This window comes from Diadema antillarum, unplaced genomic scaffold, assembly GCF_040938485.1.
Source record: "Diadema antillarum isolate AM-2024a unplaced genomic scaffold, OU_Dant_1.0 seq00000854_RagTag, whole genome shotgun sequence".
Taxonomy (NCBI): Eukaryota; Metazoa; Echinodermata; class Echinoidea; order Diadematoida; family Diadematidae; genus Diadema; species Diadema antillarum.
In genome coordinates this window covers 575,730-601,021 of record NW_027271725.1, presented here as the reverse complement: position 1 = coordinate 601,021, position 25,292 = coordinate 575,730, and the positions used below count along the sequence as shown (strand labels likewise).

The 25,292-nt window shown below is 39.2% G+C and overlaps 1 protein-coding gene across 1 annotated transcript in view; it reads left to right on the top strand.

The window, feature by feature from the left end:
- The first annotated feature begins 4,851 nt into the window (after window positions 1-4,851).
- Window positions 4,852-25,292, top strand: part of LOC139740453 (proprotein convertase subtilisin/kexin type 5-like) — a 73,130-nt gene continuing 52,689 nt past the window's right edge. The window contains exons 1-4 of the mRNA XM_071651051.1: window positions 4,852-5,034; window positions 7,056-7,160; window positions 9,651-9,752; window positions 20,954-21,100. Of these exons, the coding sequence (XP_071507152.1) occupies window positions 4,864-5,034; window positions 7,056-7,160; window positions 9,651-9,752; window positions 20,954-21,100 (525 nt within the window). The 5' untranslated portion in view covers window positions 4,852-4,863. The remainder of the gene's footprint in view (window positions 5,035-7,055; window positions 7,161-9,650; window positions 9,753-20,953; window positions 21,101-25,292) is intronic.

Genomic DNA, 25,292 nt, shown 5'->3' with positions numbered 1-25,292 from the left:
TTACACAATACCAAACAAATATATAAAGTTATATCTACTTCAGTTTAATCTGATACAAGACTAGTACACCCTGTGTGGAAAATTGCACTTCTGCACAATATTGATGCACTGTTCTATAATCTGTCCACGCCAAACTTACTTGTTCAAATCAGCCTCGACTAGTAATTTCTCAGTGGGGGGACAGACATATAGACCTATGCGTACTTGCGTTCTCTCCCTCTCTCCCTCGGGCGCTCACTCCCCCTCTTTAATCCCTTTTTTCTATCTATCTTCCTTTATATTGTCTTAATTCCCAGACTCTGTTTTTTTTACTGTATTCTAACGAACTGTTTTTGTTTTGTTCTTTCTTGTTCAGCATGTTAAGTAAGGGGCATAATACGTGAAAACTGTAAGAGCCTGCAATAAAGAAATAACAAATGAAAACAAAAAGAATACGAAGAGGAAAGAGGTGACTGTCTTATGATGAAATAATCAGATACAGTCACATACTCTCATTTTATTTTACTCTTGTATTTCTTTTTACCGTAAACAAGGCATCAGTATAATAAATCTAATTGAGAAAGAATTTTGAACTCGTACGAATTATATAATGTCTGACTTCCTTCGACACAAAAGTATCATATAGTTGCAATCTTACGCATTATCTCCTATATATACCTGCTTTTGTTTTAGACTAAATTGATTATCCTATATCTGAAATCATCTCAAAGGCACTTTATGCAACTGATTTCTAAGTTATCATTTCTCATCCTTATGCATGTGTTTTCTATTCTATTAATGTTACATATAGGTGTATCAATACTCTGGCAGGCCCTAAGTAAAATGGCCAAAAGTATAAAGGAAAAGGACAAACTTCAGTATTTCTTTTTAGCAACATCTTGGCGAAATAGGGGTTAAACCAGCAGAATTCTTTTACGTAATATCTTCTATTTAAAAGAAATAAGGGCGGGGCGGGAGCAGGGGTTGAGTATACATGTCTTACAGCAGAGTTTGGTGTAGCAGTGGCGGATCCAGGCGGGGCGCACCGGGCGCACCCCCCTTTATCTATTTTTTTTGATTTTTTATTTCTTTGTTAAAACACACACACACACACACACACACACTTTTTTTTGTTTTTCAACGATGTTTATTCTGTTCCATTCAAAGTAATAGAAAAAAAATAACAATTTTCATTTGCTACAATTGAAAACACACACACACACACACACACACACACACACACACACACACACACACACACACACACACACACACACACACACACACACAAAGAACAAATAGGGGGGGGGGCGCCTCCCCTTTACGGAATTCCTGGATCCGCCCCTGTGTAGTACTGTATATATACAAAAATGTAATACATGTAGCAGTATACTACAGTACGGAAGTTACATTGCAGTAGTGGTATGACAGTAGAAGTATGTATAGTTTAAATGAGGGTATTCCCCTCCCATGCGAAGAAACTTTAGCAATTGTAGAATTGAGATCTATTGATCTGGTGCACATAACTTGGGGTTCACCTTTGGAAAGATACAATCAAAAGAGTAAGGCGATATATATTGGTTATAATGTTCATGTTAAAATGCAAGCAAAGAAAAAATCTGTGATTGTGGGCGTGATTTCCTCATTCTCATATTGATCAAAAATGTATTCAAAAATGTAAACTTATGTAAGTAAAGCAACCAAGCTGCATGCATCGAGGCTGTGTGGGACGGGGATGCCCCCTTCCGCACGAGGAAATTTTTGTATTTATAGAATTGAAATTCAGTAATCTGGTGCAAACTTTCAGTGGTATATTTGGAAAAGACCCAAAGCCCAAAAACAAATTTAATTCTGTAATAATTGTAGCGTGATATTTTGTAATCTTTTACCGACCAAAGTTATTCGAAAATGTAAGCCCAGCGATGGAGCGGAAGAGGGTGTGCATGGGAGGGGGATATCAATACCCCAATCCCGCAGGAGAGCTTTTGCACTATTTAGCCTATACAATCATGGAAATTCAAAGGGATTATATAGTTTTGGTTTAGATTTGGCTTCAGATTTTCAACTTTTTTGTGAGATAATGAGAAACCTCTTATGATGAAAGAGTATATAAGAGAAATTTAAAGTTTTAGGTTGATGAAAATTGGTTATGAAATGGCTGAGATATCCAAAACAAAGCTATCCTAAAGGTGGGATATACTTTTTATTAGCATCACTTTGTTTTACTTTGTTTTTGGATATCTCAGCCATTTGAACAAAAAGAAAACACCAATTTTCATCGAATAAACTTTGAATTGGTCTTAGAGTTTAACATTTCATAGAGTTGTTGCCAAGTATATATCTCATAAAAAGTTAAAAGATGAATAATCATCTCATCAGCCAGTTAGCCACACATTTGGTGAAATATTTATACAGGAAATATTGTAAATCAAACAAGCCAAACGATAAGTTGACTATGTACTTTAAGTTCAAAGAAAGAGCCTGAAACATATTCCATTATAATTATTGTTGCATGATTTTATCATTTACTAATCAAATTATTTGAAATTACCTATAAGCACGTCAGCCGAGAGGGCCATCGGCGATGTGGGAAGGGAATTTATGTACATGTATCCCCTTATTCCATATGAGGGAGATTCAGCATTTTCAGAATTGAATTTAGATTTGGTGCACACTCTTGGTGGAATATTAGAACAATTTTAACTGATCAAAATGTGGGAAATAATTAATTATAGGGAAATGTGAATGGGCAAACCGTTGCATATCTGTCACCTCTCAGTGTTCCGTGTGTGCGTCTTTGTGTATGATGTGCTCAGTCAATGGAGATGTATAGTATAGCGCTCAGCAATTACAAAATAAGTGGCACTGCAGATGGAATGGTGACAGATATCACGACGATGCAATGTGCAGTTTCACAGCGCAGAAATAGCGAGAAATGTATTATCCAATAGAAACCTCCCACAAATTCCGGGATTGCTGTGTGATTTTCTTATTTACTGATCAAAGATATTGGAAATCTAACATATTGGAAATCTAACAGTATAGAAAAAAAGTGTGTGTGTGTGTGTGTGTGTGTGTGTGTGTGTGTGTGTGTGTGTGTGTGTGTGTTGTGTGTGTGTGGGGAGGGGGGGGGGGGGTGAAACCCTTCCTCCCACTTGCCTACGGCCATGATCGAGTTTCACTACAACATACCTCCCATTTCCCCGGAACAGGACTCGTTGGAACCCCCAAACAACCCCCCTCCCCCCGCCCCCGCACAGTTACAAGCCGCCGTTAATCAATCATTAGTTCATCTCATATTTACGTATTTAAAACAAAAAACAAAAAAACGACTGAATAAATGGAAACAAACTATAAACATGATGAAGAGATCATTACAGGCATTTTGAATTCTAATGAACGATTTGATTACTGATGACTTAAGGTTTGATAAATGATTGAATACAAGTGTGAATTACTAAGATGAGAAAAACATGATAGGGCCTACACGTTCAATTTGTCTAACCTGATATGAGTGTCTCCAAACCTGCGGCCAGATCGATTTTCCAAGTGTATGCCCTTTTCCCTCTTTACCATATCTTGGCCGTATGTCTTTACTGCTCTCTCATATGGACATAAAATGCGTCACTAAATCACGATCTGAGTAGAGCAGACATGTGAAAAATAGTGCAGATCTACAGAGGAAAGCAGAAAAGAAGGATTTATTCACAGTATGATATGATATGCTAATTGCTAGGCCTTTTTTTAGTCAATGAACGTGTTTTGAGTCAATAAGTCAGAAAATACAGCGTTTGAAACATACAGACAGACACCACCATGGAAGTAGAAGAGCTCAAAATCCATGTCGATGCAATTTTAGGCATTCTATCGAGTTTTGGATAGTGTCCGCGTTTGAGTAAACTCTGGACTGGAACAGTAAAAGTATTCCAGTGCAGAAAAACAACAACAACAACAACTTGTAGAAGGTCTATCTTGCATCCGCGCCGAACTCCGAAGACCTGAATAGAGCGACGCATCCCAAGTTTCCATGGACACGCTTCCCGCTCGAGAGAGTCAGAAACTCACAATCTTGAGTCAGAGACTGAATGTCACAGAGGCGACGAGAGAAATGGTGGCGCAGATACCTATTGTGCCAACGGGTCTATTGTTCTGGGGCCACTGTTTACACCCGTACCCCACGGCTTTGCTCCGATCTTATTCGGGATACTAATAGGTCAAAGGTCCCACATCACAACTCGTTCTCTATTGAATACAACATTACGTGAGAATCCTTCCCTCACACTGGCTGCATCACACATCACATAAGGAAGGCTGCATAACGCGAAACCACACCACCGTCACGCACACAGTCAAGCACGGAGTGGTGGTGCACTGGTGTTGGGCAATTGCAATATCTAGTGGACCAAAAGGAGTGCGTGTTCAACCTTCCCGACCGTCCGCTGTGGAGCCTGTCACTTGAAGAATAGTGTGGTGCTAATTAATTGGAAATTCTGTGGCGGCCGAAGCTTTCTTGGAAACGAAGTTGGTCCTTCGGTATATAACTTCGGTGGAAATCATTGTCACTGAAAAAGGAAGAAGAAAACATCGAGGGAAGTTATGGAGAGGTGACACGGGCTAGACTCGGATCGGATCACTTCAACCTCCTTGAAAGCGATTTTTGGAATCTCCGCTTTTTACCCAACATCCTGTCTTATTCAACATGTTCAATGTGATGTCAGCAAAGCAAAGTTTGTGAAGAGCTTTTGACGGGATTTTGATCGTAGTCAAATGACGACTTTTGCGTAGGTGCAATACTTAAACATATTTAGAGATCGTCAGGACTTGCTGCAACTGCAAGCGGTGCCTTTGTACTGTCAGGGGACTTGACAAATCTACTTGAAGAAAATGGCCTTCGCTGTCAGAACACTCCTAACTTTGGCTATCGCGCTGCCGGTTATATTGTGTAGCGAAGATGTGGGGAATGTTTATACTAAGGAATTTGCCGTCCACGTTCGGGGTGGTAGGAGTGTAGCAGACCGCCTTGCAGCCAAGTATGGCTATACAAATCATGGAGAGGTAATTTATATAGCACATCTTTCAAGTTTCTTCTGTAGATTTTAATTGTATTGATAGGCATATTCATCAAGCTGTACCTTTTTCTTTCTTTTTTTTGTGAGATGATATTTGAGTGATAGATAAGTGATTATTGATTAAGACCAGACTGCAACTTTGCCCTCATTTCTTTTCTTTTTTTTTAAATAAATATTATTGTTCAGTGCCTAAGGCATTTTCCATCTGTTTTGAAAAAGAATGCCTGGCCGTACAGCCGCAGTCAAAATAGGTGGTACTACAAAATTAATGACAGTATCAGTGATGATATTACAGATCTAAATTGCAAGTAAGTTATCTACCTACATTATTTTGTAGTTCTAGAATAAATCACAAATTTCTGTCATGAGTGTCAGGCTTTTAAGTTTCAGGATACTCGACTTTGAATACCAGTACCCAATTATCAGAAATTTTGCTATAGTACTAGCAGCCTCCCCTAAAATCTTGTAACATTTGAATCTACAAAAGTTGTATAAATTAGCAGTGTTTGTTTTTATCTGAGTGTGGATTAAACAGTATTCATACATTTTGTGTACCAGGGAGGTGATTTCCACCTTCCTGATTCATACATTGTACAAACATGATATACTTGAAGTATTGATTAGAGTCAATTTCAACATGTATATGAACGTTCACTGTGATAGCATTGAAGGTACTGTGTAGCCAGAAACGTTTGTGGCATGAAACTTTCGCGTACTAGTATTGGAGCAGACGGCCTTTTTTTGCAGCATGAAACTTACACGTATTGGAGCCGATGACCTTTTTTTCCAGCATAAAATTTTCGCAAATTGCTATTGATATTCAATGCATTGTGTAGACAAAAAAAAAAACTACTTTTGCTTGCATTTTCCTTTTGCAAATCTTGGCCACTGGTGAAATTCGCGAAAGTTTCATGCGCACAAAATTTCTGGTTTTATAGTACATCATAGAAATGGAGAAAAGTGAAACCTGAAGAAAGTACACACCAATAGAAGTACACGTACCCAGTAGTCGACAGGAAGTTGGACTTCCTGTACATAAAAGCAATGCTGCAGGGTTCGAAATTGGCGATGGTCCGCTGGCCATTGGCCACCCAAAATCACGTCGGACTAGCTAGAAATCATAAAATTCTGAAGTTACTAGTCCGTCTGGCTAGCCAAAATATTGCTTCAGTGTCAAAAATTGATTCTAAGTAGTCCGCCTGGCTAGTTTAAAAAAAAGTTGAGTGCGACCCCTGTCTGCAAATCTTGTACTGATATGAAGTCATTTGTATGCTGTGATATACAGTTGACATACAAAGGGAGATGAGAGTTATTTGTAATGATTGTCTTTTTGATTGCAAAGGCATTTGAACAGAGTTTGTGACTTTTGCATTTTCCAGTCCTTTACAGGGAGAATCCTATCAAGTAAATTTGATTTGAGTTTGATATATTATGTATTTGGCTGAGCTGATCATTTAGTTTAAAGGGACTATACAGTACTGGCTGAGGTGGGGATTCATGTTTTTAACATCCCTAAGTAAGATAATGAGAAACCTCTTATGAAATATGAAAGAGCATGTAATTTTAAGAAGGATTCAACGTTTACTTGATGAAAATTGGTTTTCAAATGGCAGAGATATCCAACAAAGTGATGATGATAAAAGGCGACAGGCCACGCCTTTTATTAGGATCTCTTTGTTTCACCTTGTTTGGGATACCTCGGCCATTTCAAAACCGATTTTCATCAAATAAACTTTTGATACCCCTTAGAATTGCATGCTCTTTGACATATATCATAGAGTGGTTTCTGAATATCTCGCAAAACGTTAAAAGCTAAATCCTCACCTCAACCAGAACTGTACACACCCTTTAAAATACGGTATGCTACTCCATAGTGAATGATGTTACCTGTGCTCAGTTGTTTTCAATAATGCCTTTTCTGCTGTTTATTCACATTGTCATAGTTTACAAGTATAAGCTTCCTAGATACGGGTAATAGGAATCTGTTGTTGTTTTTTTCCTCTCCAGATTGGTGCCTTAGAAGATCATTATTTGTTTTCACATCCAAGCATCTCCAAGCGGTCAACCGTGCATAGTGTGGGGGAGCACACCAATCTGGCTAATGAACCAGAGGTTTGTTTCCAGCAGCTTTATTTAGATGTGGTTGTATACATAGTTCTAATGTTTTCATAGCTGTCTGTCTGTCTGTCTGTTTCAGTGATATCGATATTTCAATATTTCCACAATCATTCTGCAGGTATACATACTGGTAGTCTAAAGAATACCCCACACTACAGTACATGATCAGACCAGTTGCACGATTCTGGAGGCAAGCTGGGTCTCACGACTAAGGTCAAACCACAAACTGTAGCTAAGCTTACAACTGTACTGGCATCAGTACATTAACTGGAGCATGATTGGGTGACTGGTCGCGAAAATTTGACATGTCAAATCTTCACAACTGTCATTAAAACCCAATCGCAGGAATGGAAACCGGCAAGGCTGGTGACGTCACACTTCTGGTTGGCAGGTGGCAAAACTGATGGATTGTGGCAAAGTCGTGTAGTGTGCGGTGGTCTTTAGTCACAATATGTTCTGTCATTTTTATGTTGTAGGTGATGCAGGTATCCTCTCAGGTCACCTTCTGTATCTGTATGAATTCAGATTTATTTCCTGCTCCTCAAATCTTGTGTAGAGGTTAACTCAAAAAGTCCTTTGTCTATCAACTTCAAACTTATGTCATCTGTGTTTTGTGTCCTAAGGATGACAGATCTAATATATAATTTTTTATTTTTTATTTTTTAAACTGAAGCAGATCCAGGTTCAAAGGTCACAGAGCTGTTGAACATTGTATTTGCATTCAGTATGTGCTATTGTAATGTCCTGAATTGACCCTGAGGAAATATCTGGAGGGTACAAGATATGATACTGGTGAACCATGGCTAACTTGATGAGGTGAAAAAGTATAGTAGTAGGAGCTTCATGTAGTATAGAGTGCTGCAGAAAGTAGGCCTACTGCTTCCATTGGGGATTGGTATGAAAAAGCAATTCATAGTCATTTTAAAGCTTCACATCTTTTATTGAATACATAATGCAGCATGACTTTTTATTCTACTTCAAGAAAGGAAATTTCGTTTTATGAAATTTGTGTGAACAGATCAGTGGGGCAACAAGATCACCTTTGTTTAATATTTTGCATGATTTGTGGTTTAACAAATATATCTCTGTTTTATTCAAACGTGTAAAGATATTGAATTCCTTTTTATTCTTTGATAAATGTCAGACTCTGTTTTACATGTACTCTACTCTCTTTTAACTCCACTTCATTTTTATCTTAACTTATCATTTTCTGATCATTCACTTAAGTCAACTGAATGATGATGATACATTTTGAGTTAGAGCCATGTGCTAGGTATGGTCACCGTCTATAAAGTCTTCTTTGATCATACAATGTACAATGTATAATGAACAATTATAATCTGTAAACGTTTTGAATACGTACATTTTGTAGACAATGTTTGTACATGTACCATGCAAGGTTATTATTAGATTTGTGGTTAAGTTACTGTAGGCATGGCAACTAAGATCACAAAGATATTATGTAGGCTATACAATTGTACATTCACGACTATATAGGTACAATGTACTAGCCCAATTTGGCCTGTGAAAATGTCAGACCAAGCACCTTTTACCTCGGGTATAAACTCATTCCCCCACCCCCATCCCCCATCCTAATTGAAATACCTTTGTCTAAATCAAATTATGCCATATTTGAGATCAAATATCATTTATTTGTTCACGCTCTGCCCAATGACGTCTTTACCGGCATTGCACTAGAGAAGACAAATAATTTGTTGGTAGTGATTATTCATTTATGGAGCAAATGAGGGTTGACTACATATAGGTCTAGATGTACACCAAGTCATCACTTGACAGCTAAAAGGGAATGTGTGGCTTACATTAGGTCTTTTGCAACTAATTATTTAATACATCCAGTTCTATACACAATTCTGTACACACCGTTGAAATATAAAAGTTCTCTGCAGTTTAGATTCAATACAGTACATCACCAAACCAGAAATTTGTGGGTCATATTTTAATTTGATCAAAAGAAAAATTGAAGTTTTGAATACAATAGCTGTTTCTGTTGTCCATGTTTTAGGCAATCAACGGTGTGAAAATTCTAATACATTTGTACTAGTAGTGTATGTCATGAAGTTGTTGCAAAGTGTCTGACATGACAAAATATACTTTAACTTAAACCCATTGAAGGATGGCTTATATTTTCTTTAGCAAGCACATTAATGACCACCAAACAAAACAAAAAAAATGCAGTAAAAGTATGAAAATCACTTGTATGTTTTGAACTAAACCTGTGATATTATTAGAGGAAAGGTTAGATTTCAAGATTTCGGTAGTAAGAATAGCAGTATCTTAAAAAGCTAATTTCATCTTTTGAATAAACTACATTTGTATGCCTTGATTGGTTGATAGATGAAAAGGAACATTTTATCTGACTGAGCATTAAAGATTGAATGGTACAAGTCAATGTCATTGTTTAGTGTCATGCAAAGCATTCATACCATTTGAAATGATGTTTTCTTTTTCTGCTTTGATTTTCAGGTGGAGTGGTTTGAGCAGCAGGTTGCCAGAAAACGTGTGAAGAGAAATGGATATAATATGTTTAATTTCTCAGATCCTCTCTGGTCCAGACAGTGGTACTTGGTAAGTCAGTCATTGCAGTACAACAGTCAATAGCGGTCACAGATCTAGACAATACATCTCCTACACTGTCACGTGTTGCATTCAAAATTGAAATGTTTGAAAGTTTTGAAGGTCACTAAAGAATTGAAATTCACATTTAACCCCTTGGAGAAATAATTGCTCCAGTCTTGCTGTCATGATGCCATTTCTCTTTCTTTGATCACATCTTCTTCTTCTTTTTTTTTTTAAATTCCAGTTTTATGAGGTGTGTGGTCCTCACTGATGGAAGTTAAAAGGAAGTGTACAAGGCAGTGTTTACCATTTTGTTCTTTAGCTCATTTACCATGGAAAACAAAACTGAATCACACCATGGTGTATTTCTATAGTGCACTTTCCCAGCACTTATTGAAAACTGTAAGACATAGGGAGTGTTGCAAAAAAGTTGCAATCAATTGTAACTCCACAAAATCTATTGCAAATCCTGCAACTAATTGCTAATTTGCAATCCATTGCATCTTGCAATTAATTGCAAGCTCCCTTTTTGCAACTGCAACTCGCGATTTATTGCAAGTTGCAATAGATCTATCTATTGCACAAGTTTGCAATAGATATTTGCAATTGATTGCAGCTCAATTTTCTTGCAACACCCTCGTAGGGTCAAGACATTTGACTTAGTTCCTCTTCATCTTACAGTCTGTAGCCTTTAGTGGCAGATTTTATCAGTATTTAGCAAACAGGGTAAGATATTTTATTGAAATCCAACCATAGTAAATGCTAACCAAATCAAAAAGGAGCAGGCTACTTGTAGATACATGCAACACCAAGAGTACATTCTGTGTTGTTTTGTCACAAATGTACACACTAGTAGTTATGTACATGTATGATGTACTGTATGCATGGTTGTTTTAATGTGTATGTACACAGGTGGACCAGATTAATGGAGAACATTCTATGTGGTATAGATATAGTACATACAGGCTGACCAGATAAGTGGAGAATTTTCTAGGTGGTATACAATGTAGCTATACAGTACATGCATGTAGCAGGAAATACATTATAGCTCACTCAATCTAGAATGATTTCACCCATTCCAGAAAGTTCTGGGAAGTGCTAACATATTTGGCTGAGTGAGGCACTGTCCCTGTAGCCCAATGTGATTGGTAGTTATTCTTGGCAATGATGTTTTGTACATAGTTAGGCAGTGAGTCATCCAAGTTTCCTGGAACTTAGACTGGCTAGTAGGTTGGAGAGAGTTATAGAATGTGCTAGAAGGGGGTGAATGGATAGTATATAAGCCAGAGAAATTCTGCAGTAGGCAGAGTACCCAACACCTCTGCTCTGAGAGTTACGTCACTTCTGGCTCTGAAGCGACTTGTTATAGTCAGTCCTGTGTTACCTGCTGACCTGTTATGTTTGTGGAGATAAGGCCTGGGAGACATTTTGCCTGCAGAGAATTAATGTGCCTTCATTGGACTCCATATTTTAATGTCAACGGACATTGCTACGGCAAAGCTGTGACGGGCTGGATTCCTAGCTGGACAATGTAAAGTGAATCATTATTCAACGCATCAACTGGACGTGGTCGTCATAACGTTTGGACTCTGCACGTTTCGCCGTGGACGTATATCGTGGATTTTACCCTGGATCTATACCGTGGACTATCGTAACCTGCGCCTCTGGAGTTACGTCGGAGGAATCATTCATCGGTGCGTCAAGGAGCATTCGTCTGTGCATCGAACATCGTATTTGGACACTATCAGGGAACTGTAGCGACTTTGTGATAATTTGGACGCATGTAAGTGATCCCATTACCGATTTGTAATTGTTTCTATTGATCATTGTTGTACTGATATGATGCCGATTACCCGTCTGTACCCACAATATTACTGTTAATAAACCGCCTGAACATTAGTTGATTGTTTCTTTTGTGCGATCATTCTCAGTGTGATTTTGGTCGTAACAAAATTGGGGGCTTGTGTCCGGGAAGTGAATTTAAAGCCAAAACTTAGAATTTGGAACGTTCCGGAATCCAGAACATTGGTACAGACAAAATACCAGTTGAGTTGATTGTTCAATTGTATATTGTGTGTAATACAATGTGACAATGTCAATCAGTACAATGGATGTTCAGGCATTCGTTCAGAGGACAGATTTGTCCCTCAAAGATTTGCAAAGGTTACGCAAATGTGATTTGACCGCTGTTGCACAGCATTTAAATGTTGATGTTCCACAAGGTGTAAGAAAGGCAGAGATCCTTGACTTAGTAGCTGGTCACATGGAGCTCAAAGAAGAAATTGACACTCAAGATCGAGCTCAAATTTCAGATCAAACGAGGCTTGAGCTTGCTAAATTGGAAATGAAGGAGAGAGAAAGAGCGAGGGAATTGGAAATGGAGAAAGAGAAGATGAGATTAGAAATTGAAAGAGAAATTGAAATGAAGAAACTTGAGCAACAATTGAAATTGCGTGAGATGGAATTGGCTCATGCACAGACTGTACGAACTCAGGAAAGGGCTCCCTCTGAATTTGATTTGGCCAAGAACATTCGATTGGTGCCAAAGTTTGAAGAAAACAGAGTTGATGCATATTTTGTGTCATTTGAGAAGGTGGCTAACAGTTTGAACTGGCCACAGGAATTTTGGCCCTTGCTCCTTCAAAGTGTGTTTGTCGGCAAAGCAGCCGATGTGTACTCATCTCTCTCTGAAGAGCAATCACGTGATTATGCTACAGTCAAGAAAGCAGTGTTGAATGCTTATGAATTGGTGCCAGAGGCGTACAGACATAAGTTCAGAAATTCGTACCGCAAACCAGGCCAGACACATGTTGAGTTTGCTCGTGAAAAAGAAATGATGTTTGATAGGTGGTACAGATCCCTGAAAGTGGATCAGGACTTTGATAACCTACGTGAGGTTGTTCTCTTGGAAGAATTCAAAAAGAGTGTTGCTTTCAGTGTGAGGTCACATTTGGATGATCACAAAGTGACAAGTTTGCATAAAGCAGCCTTGATGGCTGATGAGTATGAGCTGACCCACAGAAATGACAACAGACCACCTTTCAGGAATTTCTCTGGAAACAAGAGAGACAAAAATCAGTCGAGCAATCCAAAGAATGCTGGTCCTGAAAAAGGCACGAGTTCTGAAACTTCATCGGCACCAAAGTCTCAATCTGACAAAGGGTCCAGTACAAGTGCAAATGTCATCAAATGTTTTCACTGTAACAAGACAGGGCATGTAAAGTCACAGTGTTGGAAGTTGCAAAACAAAACAAAGAAGGACTTGGGATTTGTCATGTCAAAAAGTGTCCTACCAGAAAACAGTGTCCCGTTCAGTGAAACACAGGCCATTGAAAGTCAGTCTCCCAAATTCAAAGATAGGCTGAAGCAGGTGGATGAGAGCTATCGTAGCTTTTTGTTTGATGGTGAGGTGACCCCATGTACCTCTGGTGAGGCAGGTAAGCCAGTGGTCATCCTGCGGGATACGGGGGCCTCTCAGTCGTTGATGGTGGATGGTGGTATGACTTTTCCACCAGATAGTGCAGTGAATGCAAAAGTCTTGATTCAGACTGTTGATGGCAGTTATATGTCAGTGCCACTGTATAGAGTGGATTTGAAGTGTGACCTAGTTTCTGGTCCTGTTACTGTTGGAGTTGTTCCTGAGTTGCCCATGGCAGGCATTGACTTCTTGTTGGGGAATGACTTGGCTGGGGACAAGGTGGTTGCGTCTCCAGTTGTTTCAGATAAACCAGTGGTGGTTGCTGAAACTGAGCAGTTGCAGGAGGAGTTTCCTGGGATTTTCCCAGATTGTGTTGTGACTAGGTCTCAGGCTCGTAGAGCTGTTCAAGATGATGCGGATTCCGTTGATGTGGAGGAGAATTCCGGTGTTTGGTTGGCAGAAACCTTTTTCAAGGATTTGAATGATGGGGTTGCTGTATTAGGCTCCAAGGCTAACAGTGATGGGCTGTTTAGCAAGTCTTCCTTGGTTGAAGCACAGCAGGCAGACTCTGAGTTGAAAGGCTTGTCTCAGACGGCGTGTTCTGAGGCTGAGGCTGAAAAGGTCCCTGAGTGCTATTATGTCAAAGATGGCATTTTGATGAGGAAGTGGAGACCTCCCCATAGGCCAGCTGATGAGGATTGGACGGTGGTCCGTCAAGTTGTTGTCCCTCCTAGTTACCGCGGTGAGATCTTGAGGATTGCTCACGAGTTACCAGTTGGCGGCCATTTAGGCGTCAGAAAGACAAAGGATCGGATCATGAGGCATTTTTATTGGCCGGGGTTGAATGTGGATGTGGCTGAGTTTTGTAAGACTTGTCACACATGTCAGGTGGCTGGTAAACCACAGCATTCAGTGAAGCCGGCGCCATTGATTCCGATACCTGCGTTTGAAGAACCATTCAGTCGGGTTCTAGTTGACTGTGTTGGACCTTTGCCTAGGACTAGGTCAGGTCACAAGTACCTCTTGACAATCATGGATATGTCTACACGGTTTCCAGAGGCTATCCCATTGAGAAATATCACTGCTAAGACTGTGGTAGATGCTCTAGTGCAGTTTTTCACTAGGTATGGGTTGCCCAAGGAAGTGCAGTCTGACCAAGGGTCAAATTTCATGTCAGGCATATTTCAAGAGGTGATGTATCGTTTGGGTGTGAAGCAGCTGAAGTCATCAGCTTATCATCCCCAATCCCAAGGTGCGTTGGAGCGCTACCACCAGACCCTAAAGACAATGATTAGGGCATTCTGTGAGGAGTATCCCGAGGATTGGGATAAGGGCATCCCTTTCCTACTGTTTGCAACGAGGGACTCCCCAAACGAGTCGACGGGTTTCAGCCCATTTGAGTTGGTGTACGGTCATGAAGTTAGGGGCCCACTGAAGCTCATCAAAGAGAAATTCATGACTGAGGATGATGAGGTCCACCTACTTGACTACGTGTCAAAGTTTCGTGAAAGGCTTTCAAAGGCTTGTGAGGTAGCTAGGGAACACTTGAAAGTGTCGCAAGACTCTATGAAGAGAAAGGCAGACAAAAATGCCAAAGCCCGAACTTTCAACCCAGGTGACAAAGTTCTTGTACTGCTGCCCATACAAGGTGAACCACTGAAAGCCAAGTTCAGTGGCCCGTACTATGTCAAAAAGAAACTCACTGATGTGAACTATGTGATCAGTACGCCAGACAGACGCAAAGATCAGAGGGTGTGTCATGTAAACATGCTGAAAGAGTACTATGAGAGAAAGGCTAGTCAGCCGGTAGGCGTAGCTCAGGTGGTAGAAGAAGAAGTAGATGAAGAGGGAGAAGCTCAAGATGAGAATGGAAGTGAGCCCTCTAGTGCCAGGTTGTCTAACTCAGAGATGTTAGGGAAAGTAGATGAGGCACTGAACTACCTACCTGATAATCAGAGGAAAGATGTGACTAGTCTGTTACATGAGTACGAAGAACTGTGTAAAGACAAACCAGGTTGCACCCCTCTGGCTGTACATGATGTTGATGTAGGAGATGCTGACCCTATCAAGCAAAACCCTTACAGGTTAAACCCGAGGAAACTGCAAAAAGTAAGGGAAGAGGTTCAATACATGCTAGAAAATGACATAATAGAACCGAGTAAAAGCAGTTGGAGCTCCCCAATCGTCATGGTGCCCAAACCGGATGGGTCTCAAAGATTCTGTATAGATTACAGAAAGGTGAATGCCGTGACGAAAACAGACTCTTTCCCCATTCCCAGACTAGAAGACTGCATTGACAGGGTCGGAAATTCTGCATATGTCAGTAAAATAGACCTTCTAAAGGGATACTGGCAAGTGCCCTTGACCGACAAAGCCAGAGAGATTTCTGCCTTTGCTACACCAGATGGCTTGTTCCAATGCAAAGTAATGCCATTCGGCATGAAAAATGCTCCAGCCACCTTCCAACGGCTGACAAACCAAATCATTGCCGGACTTGACAACTGTGTAGTATACATTGATGACATCCTAGTGTACAGTGACACGTGGGAGGAGCACATTACACACTTGCGGCAACTTTTTGATCGACTCAAGGAGGCCAGATTGGTGATTAATCTGGCAAAGAGTGAATTTGCAAAGGCCAAAGTGGTGTATCTCGGGCATGTAGTCGGTCAGGGACAAGTATTGCCAAGAGAAGCCAAGGTAGAGGCTATACTAGGCTTTCCCATCCCCCAATCCAAGAAGGAGTTGCTCAGATTTCTGGGCATGGCTGGTTTCTACAGGAAATTTGTACCGAATTTCAGCACTGTAGTCACCCCCCTAACAAACCTGCTGAAGGGTAAGGCAAAGTACACCTGGACTGATGAGTGTCAAAGAGCCTTCGAGAAACTAAAGGCAGTCCTTGCTAATGAGCCTGTTTTGGCAGCTCCTGACTTCGCAAAGCCATTCAAGGTGGCAATAGATGCTAGCGATGTAGGAGTGGGAGCGGTTTTGCTCCAAGAAGATGAAGAAGGCACTGAACGACCAGTTAGCTACTTTTCAAAAAAATTGAACGCATACCAGAAGAAGTACTCCACAATTGAGAAGGAGGCTCTCAGTCTCATCCTTGCCCTCCAGCAATACGAAGTGTACTTGACAAATAGCAAAGGGGAGATCACGGTCTATACTGACCACAACCCCTTGGTCTTTTTAGACCGGTTCAAAATGAAGAACAACAGGTTGTTCAGATGGAGCATGATGACGCAGCCATATGCACTCAAAATCAAACATGTGGCAGGCAAAAACAATGTAATTGCAGACGCTCTGTCAAGAGTGTAACATGAAGAGAGTATCAAAGGTGAAAAGTTTTCACCGCATATCATTTCCAGTGTATGTGTTTAGCATATTCATTAATGTGTGCAAAACAGTTTGATATGATTGTATAAGCTCTGAGAATCCAAGCAATATCATTGTAAATGGTATCCATGAAAAGAGAACATGGAATTAATACAGCTATCCAAAAGGTATGTGATAGTATGTGATTATTGTTGCTTGACTTGGATTTTACCTCACATTCATTGTAAATAATAATGAGAAATTGTGAAGGTAAAAGAAATCCTTGCTACGGCAAGGCTTTCTTTTTCCCATGGGGGATGGTGTCACAAATGTACACACTAGTAGTTATGTACATGTATGATGTACTGTATGCATGGTTGTTTTAATGTGTATGTACACAGGTGGACCAGATTAATGGAGAACATTCTATGTGGTATAGATATAGTACATACAGGCTGACCAGATAAGTGGAGAATTTTCTAGGTGGTATACAATGTAGCTATACAGTACATGCATGTAGCAGGAAATACATTATAGCTCACTCAATCTAGAATGATTTCACCCATTCCAGAAAGTTCTGGGAAGTGCTAACATATTTGGCTGAGTGAGGCACTGTCCCTGTAGCCCAATGTGATTGGTAGTTATTCTTGGCAATGATGTTTTGTACATAGTTAGGCAGTGAGTCATCCAAGTTTCCTGGAACTTAGACTGGCTAGTAGGTTGGAGAGAGTTATAGAATGTGCTAGAAGGGGGTGAATGGATAGTATATAAGCCAGAGAAATTCTGCAGTAGGCAGAGTACCCAACACCTCTGCTCTGAGAGTTACGTCACTTCTGGCTCTGAAGCGACTTGTTATAGTCAGTCCTGTGTTACCTGCTGACCTGTTATGTTTGTGGAGATAAGGCCTGGGAGACATTTTGCCTGCAGAGAATTAATGTGCCTTCATTGGACTCCATATTTTAATGTCAACGGACATTGCTACGGCAAAGCTGTGACGGGCTGGATTCCTAGCTGGACAATGTAAAGTGAATCATTATTCAACGCATCAACTGGACGTGGTCGTCATAACGTTTGGACTCTGCACGTTTCGCCGTGGACGTATATCGTGGATTTTACCCTGGATCTATACCGTGGACTATCGTAACCTGCGCCTCTGGAGTTACGTCGGAGGAATCATTCATCGGTGCGTCAAGGAGCATTCGTCTGTGCATCGAACATCGTATTTGGACACTATCAGGGAACTGTAGCGACTTTGTGATAATTTGGACGCATGTAAGTGATCCCATTACCGATTTGTAATTGTTTCTATTGATCATTGTTGTACTGATATGATGCCGATTACCCGTCTGTACCCACAATATTACTGTTAATAAACCGCCTGAACATTAGTTGATTGTTTCTTTTGTGCGATCATTCTCAGTGTGATTTTGGTCGTAACAGTTTAAAGTTGTTTTATGACAATTGCGCATTTGCTCCTTTTTGAGCAAATTTGAGACAAAAACGTGACTGATATAGGCTTTTCTTGTGGGATGATGAACACAACAAAGCTGACACATGATATCCTGTACATTGGGACCTTCCTATGTCTAGCAGGGAAAGGCCCAAACAGTCCTCTATTCATGTATGAACAAAGGCATCTTTCTTCAAATTCGCCCCATCCTTGGTTGGTTCCTGCAACCAGTCATTCATGTGAATGGGACAATAACAATGTCACTGTACATTCACTTAACTGTTACAGCAAGACCTGTACAGTAAAGGCAAGGGATTTTGCAACAGAACTGGAAAGCACTGTAAGAGGATTAGAAAATGGATGTTGTCATCTGCTTTTGTGACATTTTGTTGAAATGCCCTTCATAACTTAAATTGCAAATAGTATGGACTATACATTAATATATCTAACTGATTCTTCTTAATGTTGGCCATTTGTTTGTATGAATGTTTATAATTTTATCTAATTATCTGAATGATCTCCATCCTTTCAGGATTTGTTTTTCTTTGTAAACTAAGTCCTTTCAGTGCACATGTTATGTGATCAGATGCTGCATGTAAAAATCTGTCTACTTCACATATAGCATATTTTTAGGTTCACTTTAGCATATTTCTTTAATACCTTGCAATTCACAACTCAGTTCTAAAACCCATATCCACCAGTTACTTAAAGCAGTTTGTACAACATAAGCTCTTTGTGCTGGAATGGAGGCTATTTCATGAATGTTCACTCAGCTGTGCTCTCTCCAATGTCAAATTGATCTTACATGACACTTAGAAAAGTATTGGAAACTATATGTAAATAAAGATTTGAAAAAGAAAACTTTAGTGTAAAATGTAAATCAGAGTCCTCTGATGAATTACATTGTATGTGACATCACATAATACAAATATTTGCACATGAAATTATTTCTAAACATGCAGTTTCCCATGTTTTCTAAACATGTGGAAGCTTATTATTCTGGTCACCTTGTGCAAATATGTATCAGAAACTGTGCCAATAAACAAAACCATGAGACCACCCATGTACAGCTGGAAGAAGAAAGCAGCCTTCCTGTTTCACAACATTGATGATATACTGTATTAGCATAAAATACATTATATACCTTGTTATTTAAAAGTGTTCTGTTGAATATTCTCTTCTACCTGCTTTTGTTTTCCCATCCATACACTCCTTGTTTGTAGGGTGGCAAATGAAACTCCCACAACACACTGACACCCAAAAATTAGTTGGAATCTTGAAAAGAAGTCCATATTGATAACTGAAAATGACAACTCAATTTGTTAGCAAATGGCAATATCCAAGGTTTTGACTGCATTTTCGGTTTAGTTCTGCAATATGGTGGAATTTGTTTAGCAGATGTGAATTGCTGGTTTAATGTGTACTGTGGGTCATGGTAATATAACCATGTGTGATAATGGAAATTCCAGTCTTTACTGGTCATTTGAAAAAAAAAGAAGAAAGGAGTAAAGTTGCAAAGAAGTTTGCCAACAAACCAATTTTGAAATGTCGTGAGAATTAAATACAATTGGACATGTAATGGGTAACAACATTACTGTTTTTATTAGATCCTAATATTGTCTGACCTAATTCTATTGTCCTATCCACACCCACCTAATCATCAAATTGTATGGTGAACTCCGCCCCTCCCCTTCTTCCATGGACACAAAACATTCTATACAAAGTTTTTTAGTGGATGTGATTTATTGTACATATCAGGGTGTATTTTTGCACATTACCTGATGCACAAGGCATCATGATTTCAGTTCACCAGTTTTACTCTCAAAAAGATGCTAGAGATACTAGAGTATACTGGATATATATTGGATAGGTAGCTGGATATAAACTGGATAGATTGGTAGGTATTTAGCTACATGTAGCTAGCTAGATAGATAAACAGACAGATGCATGGGGTACAAATGAGATGTGTAGTAGAAAATTTTTAGTATGTTTGCAATCAGGATGGAGAAAATGATCTTCCTCTGCCAATAACTGAATTCTCCATTTGTTGCAAATAAATTTGGTGTTAACAGGGAATGTGGGACTTGGATGAGCCCCTCCCCCCCCCCCCCCCCCCCCCCAAAAAAAAAAAAAAAAAAAAAGAGAGCGCAGAATGACTGTTCTCTACTGATAAACTCCACATTTTTATGAAGTTTGAGGTCAGGAGTAATCACCTCACCTTTGGCAGGTTATCAGACAAGCACTCTTGATGGTGGTGAAGGGAAAACTGAAACCTTATAAACTCAACTGGTATGCAGCGATGTGTCTCTGCAGTTGAAAAATAGCATACTGCTGCAAGGCACAAGATTTTATTATTTCTGCAATTCAATGAAATGATTTGAAATGCTGTGTAACATACAGGGAAAATGAATTTACTGTCTGGAATTGTAGAATGCATCAAGTGAAGAATTGAGTTAAGTTATTGTCATCAATTCCAGTATACTAAAGTTCTTTGTTAAACTTGCTTGAATCACCAAAAACCAACTATTTATGAACTCCTGATTATTACTGATAAATTCTTCATTATATAGAGGCTAGTATACTCGAGCAGGTGTTTACTTGAAAATTAAATATGTTTTATAGCAAAATCAGCCTGTCCTCAATGGGTGAACGTACTGCCTGGGTTGCAGTCATATTTCTTGTGATATATCTTTGTGGTATTGCATGCATTTGTAGCTTAGATTGTTGATGCAAGTTTGGTTTCATCAAGTACATGTATGTATTTTTGTGTCGGTAATATAAAATATTGTACATACAGTCAAACGTGTCTTAGCGATCACCTGTCTATAGTGACTAACTGCTATGTACGACCACAAAAACAATTCCCTGTTAGAGAAAAAGCATATTAAAGAACCTGTGTGTATCGGTCATCTGTCTATAACGACCATTTTTTTTTTTTTTTTTTTTTTTTTTTGGTGCCCTTGGGTGCCCGCTATATACAGGTTTGACCGTACACAGTTAATTTATCTATTTAAAAATCTTTTTGTGCAGGATGGCAATGCCACAATGAACTCCACTCCAGTGGCCAGTATGAATATCCAGAAGGCATGGCAGATGGGATACACTGGCCTAGGTGTAGTTTTGACCATTTTGGACGATGGTTTGGAGTACAACCATACGGACATCCAGCCGAACTATGTAAGTATCCACACTGGGTCTAGGGCAATCAACCCCTGGGTAATTACCCCAGACCCTTCCCCTTCCCCTATCCCTAATCCTAAACCTAACCTTAACCGTAATCTTTACTCTAACCTTATCACTAAAACTAGTGGGGGGGGGGGGGGGGTAATTGCCCTGGTACAATCCACACACTGTACAAGTCATCAATGGACATAATGGATGATCACTTACCATTCATCCCGAGTCCATTGGGAAAGACCAAAGATACTGTATTTGGCTATCAGCCATTTGGCGCATGACCTCTCTTGGAAACTTGATTAGGCCCTCCATTGAGATCACTTTGAACTTTTCAGTGTCACAGCCAAGGTGAGGGTTTTCTGTTTGTTTGAAGTGTGTTTTATATTTCTGTAGTATGTTTCTTTCTAAATTGTCTTGTCATGTGTGTTTGTGTGTGTGCATATATGTGAATTTGCTAGATGTGGTATATGTGTGTGCATACATTGTACATGTGTATGTGTGTGTGTGTGTGAGTGTGTGTGTATTGCATGTATGATGTGTATGGTGAGATTGGGGAGGGAGGTGAAACAGGAATGTTTTTGCAGTACATGGTATTGATTTATATCTGCCATAAAGTCACAGTTTGCTTGGTCTACTGGTATATCAAGTAAACAAATAGCACAGTCGCTCACTGAGAGGCTCTGGTTGAATTTATGGGTTCTGAGATGTCAGTCCGAATAAAACTACAGTCAAACTCGGATACCTCGACGTCGGATAAGCCGAATATCACTTACCTCGGGGGCAAAATGAAAGTCCCGATTGTTCCTATGGAGTTTCCGTGTATTAAAATTCGCGTAGCTCGAAAAAGATAACTCGAAGTTCGGTTACCTCGAAGGGAAATCTAATGTCCCGATCTTAATTAACTTATTGTTTTTCCCAGCATGTTGCTCGAATCGAAATTGCAAACATCACTCAGCATCTCCGATTAAGCGCGCGTGGACAGCGAAGACATGTCCAAATGTTTTCACACTCGATTGTAAATATTCTGAGACCAGAACAATCACGCGCCCAAGAAGAAATACCCGATACACAGCTGACAAGGAAAATCCCCAACACCTACCAACACACGTACATGGTATGCACATAGCACCCGTGCCAATGGAGTGCTTTACGATAGCACTTATACGCGCTGCCTCATCATTTGCTTTTCTTTAACCACTGTGTTTTGATTTTTGATCGAGACAGTCATACCGTGCGCGTAGATTTCCCAACCGTCGGGGCGCACCTGCTTACGTTGACAGTTATATCTTTGCCATTAATCACGCTCCACTGTCAAAACATCAATCTCCCTCGTAGTGCCTTTTCTTAAACTATTTTTTTTTTTTTGCCTTTCACGAAGTTTACTTCCCCGAGAACGCAAGCACTGAAACTTTTTTTTTTTAGCAATGCGATTATGAAAATCTGGAAGTATAGGCCGATGACAATGAAGAATAGAATACACAGGGCTCCGCACTAAGTTTTATCGGGCCACCAATATCATTGATTTTTATTTTCTGGTGGTCGAAAGTAAAATCTGGTGACAAAAAAAATCAGGAAAAACATTAGAAAAACTAAATCGGTCCTACTAAATATAGACAAATTAATATTAAGCATTATTGAAGTGATACAGATGCCCATGTCTAAAACAAATGAATAGAAAATTCAATCATCTTACTCTGTGTTTAAAGATTTGACAAATAGGTGTAGAGATTATTATAAAAGTTGATGCCCATTATATTGAGGAGGTCAAAACTTACGTTTGAAATGAGAAAATGGGAGGATTTGCTGACATTTGTTAGCATCCGACATTTGTTTTAGCATTGTAAAAAGCCGAAAGTTACCGTTATTCATTTTTAAATGTAAAAGCAAACTACCGACATTCATTTTAGAATCTTACGGAGCTGAATACTATTCTAATCCATTTCCAAACGTGAAAGCAAACATCCGCTATTTGTTTTAGCATCTAACTGAGCGGATTAATACCATTAATCATTTCCAAATGATAAAGCAACAATCTGTTATTTATTTTTGCATCGTACGGAGCAGAATATTACCGTTATTCATTTCAAACATCCGACATTTATTTCATTATCGAACGGAGCCGAATGTTACTGCTGTCCACTTCCGAAAGTGAAATGAATCATCTGACAATTATTTTATCATCGCACGGAGCCGAATGTTACTGTTTTTCATTTTTGAACGTCAAGGCAGACATCAGACATTTTGGACCATGAAACGTATAGCTGAATGTTAGTGATATTTATTTCGAAATGTACCGTAGCAAATATCCAATATTTTTTTATCATCATATGGGGCAGAATGTTACTGCAGTTCACTTCCAAATATGCCAAACGTAAAAGCAATCATTCGACATGTATTTTAGCATCTTCCGGAGCTGAATGCTATTGACATTTACTTTCGAACGTAAAAGCACACATCCGGCATTTATTTTATCAGCGTACGGAGTTGAATATTATTGTTATTCACTTCAGAACATCAAAGCAAACATTCAACATTTATTTTAGCATCATCCGGAGCTAAATGTTATTGCAATTTAGTTTCGAGCGTAAAAGCAAACATCCAGCATTTATTTCATAATTGTCAGGAGTTGAATATTATTGTTACTCTTTTCCGAACGTCAAAGCAAACATCAAACATTAATTTTACCATTAAACGCAGCTGAATGTTACTGTTATTTATTTCGAATTTAAAAGCAAACATCATACAGTTATTTTAGCATCATATGGACATGATGGAGCAGAATATTACTGCTATTTTCTTCCGAACATAACAACGATCATCTGACATCTATTTTAGCATCTTCCGGAGCCGAATGCTATTGCTATTTACTTTCGAAAGGAAGAAACATCCGACATTTACTTAACCATCGTACGGAGTTTAATGTTATTGTTGGTCATTTCCGAACGTCATAGCAAAAATTCGACATTGATTTCAGCGTCTTCCGGAGCCGAATGTTATCCTTATTCATTTCCGAACGCAAAACCAAATATCTAACATTAGTTTTAGCATCATACGGAGCTGAGTCTTATCGTTATTCATTTCCAAAAGTATGAGCAAACATCCGACATTTATTTTAGTATCATACCGAGTCGAATATTACCGTCATTCATTTCCACAATTAAACGCAAACCTCTGACCTTTATTTTAGCATCTTACGTAGCCGATTGTTACCGCTGTTCATTTTCAAAAGTAAAGGCAAACATCCGACTTTTTTTTTCTTTTTTTGGTGGCGCGATCGGGCCACCAAAATCTTTATTTCTGAAATTTTGATTTCATTTCCGATTTTCACTCAATTCATTCATATAAAAGTTGATTCAATTCAAATTGACAAGCATGCAAATAATCAATAGGCACTATAACAGACACCATGTTGAACATCGATAAACGTCGAACATCGATAGACATTGGATAAGTCGAAGAAAATTCGACGTACGCGTACCTCGAAATTCGCGTACGTCGAACCATTTTCTTCAGTCCCGACGAATTCGAGGTATCCGAGTTTGACTGTATTTTCTGAGGTGCACAGCCGTGTAGTAACTAGTGAGCACTGCTTAATTCTGTCACAAGGAATCCTACACGCTGTATAGGCCTATCTCACCAGTGGCTCAAAACAGAGTATGATGTGTTTGTTTTATATATTTTCAAAGAATCTTCAAAAAATGATGAAATAATCTTTTTGAAAGGATGAAATTGTAAATATCTAAATATGTTACATGTACATACTGTTGGCCTATAGATTGCAGCACAGATGATCAATATACTGCAGTGGACATGATTTACTTTAGAGGTCCATGAAGCTGATACAGAAAGCACTTTACACGTGAGATAGCGAATAAACAAAAAATGAGTGATAGTATACATCATGTATTGCTTTTTGAGGCATTGTTGATATCATTGCCCGATAAAGGTACATGTACTGTATATGCTTGGCTTCCATCGTAGCACAAGGGGTGACCCTCGTCCGCTGTGATTTCACTGCAAATGACTGAAAATGAGGATGACAATTTGTTCACATTATGAGAGTGTGTGATTGTGATCAAGTGAGTAAAATTTTGTTTAATTTAATTCAGTATGTAAAACAGATATGAACTTTTTTATTCAGGGCATTGGTGATGTTATTGCCCCCAAAGCAGGTTATCAAATCTGTGTTATG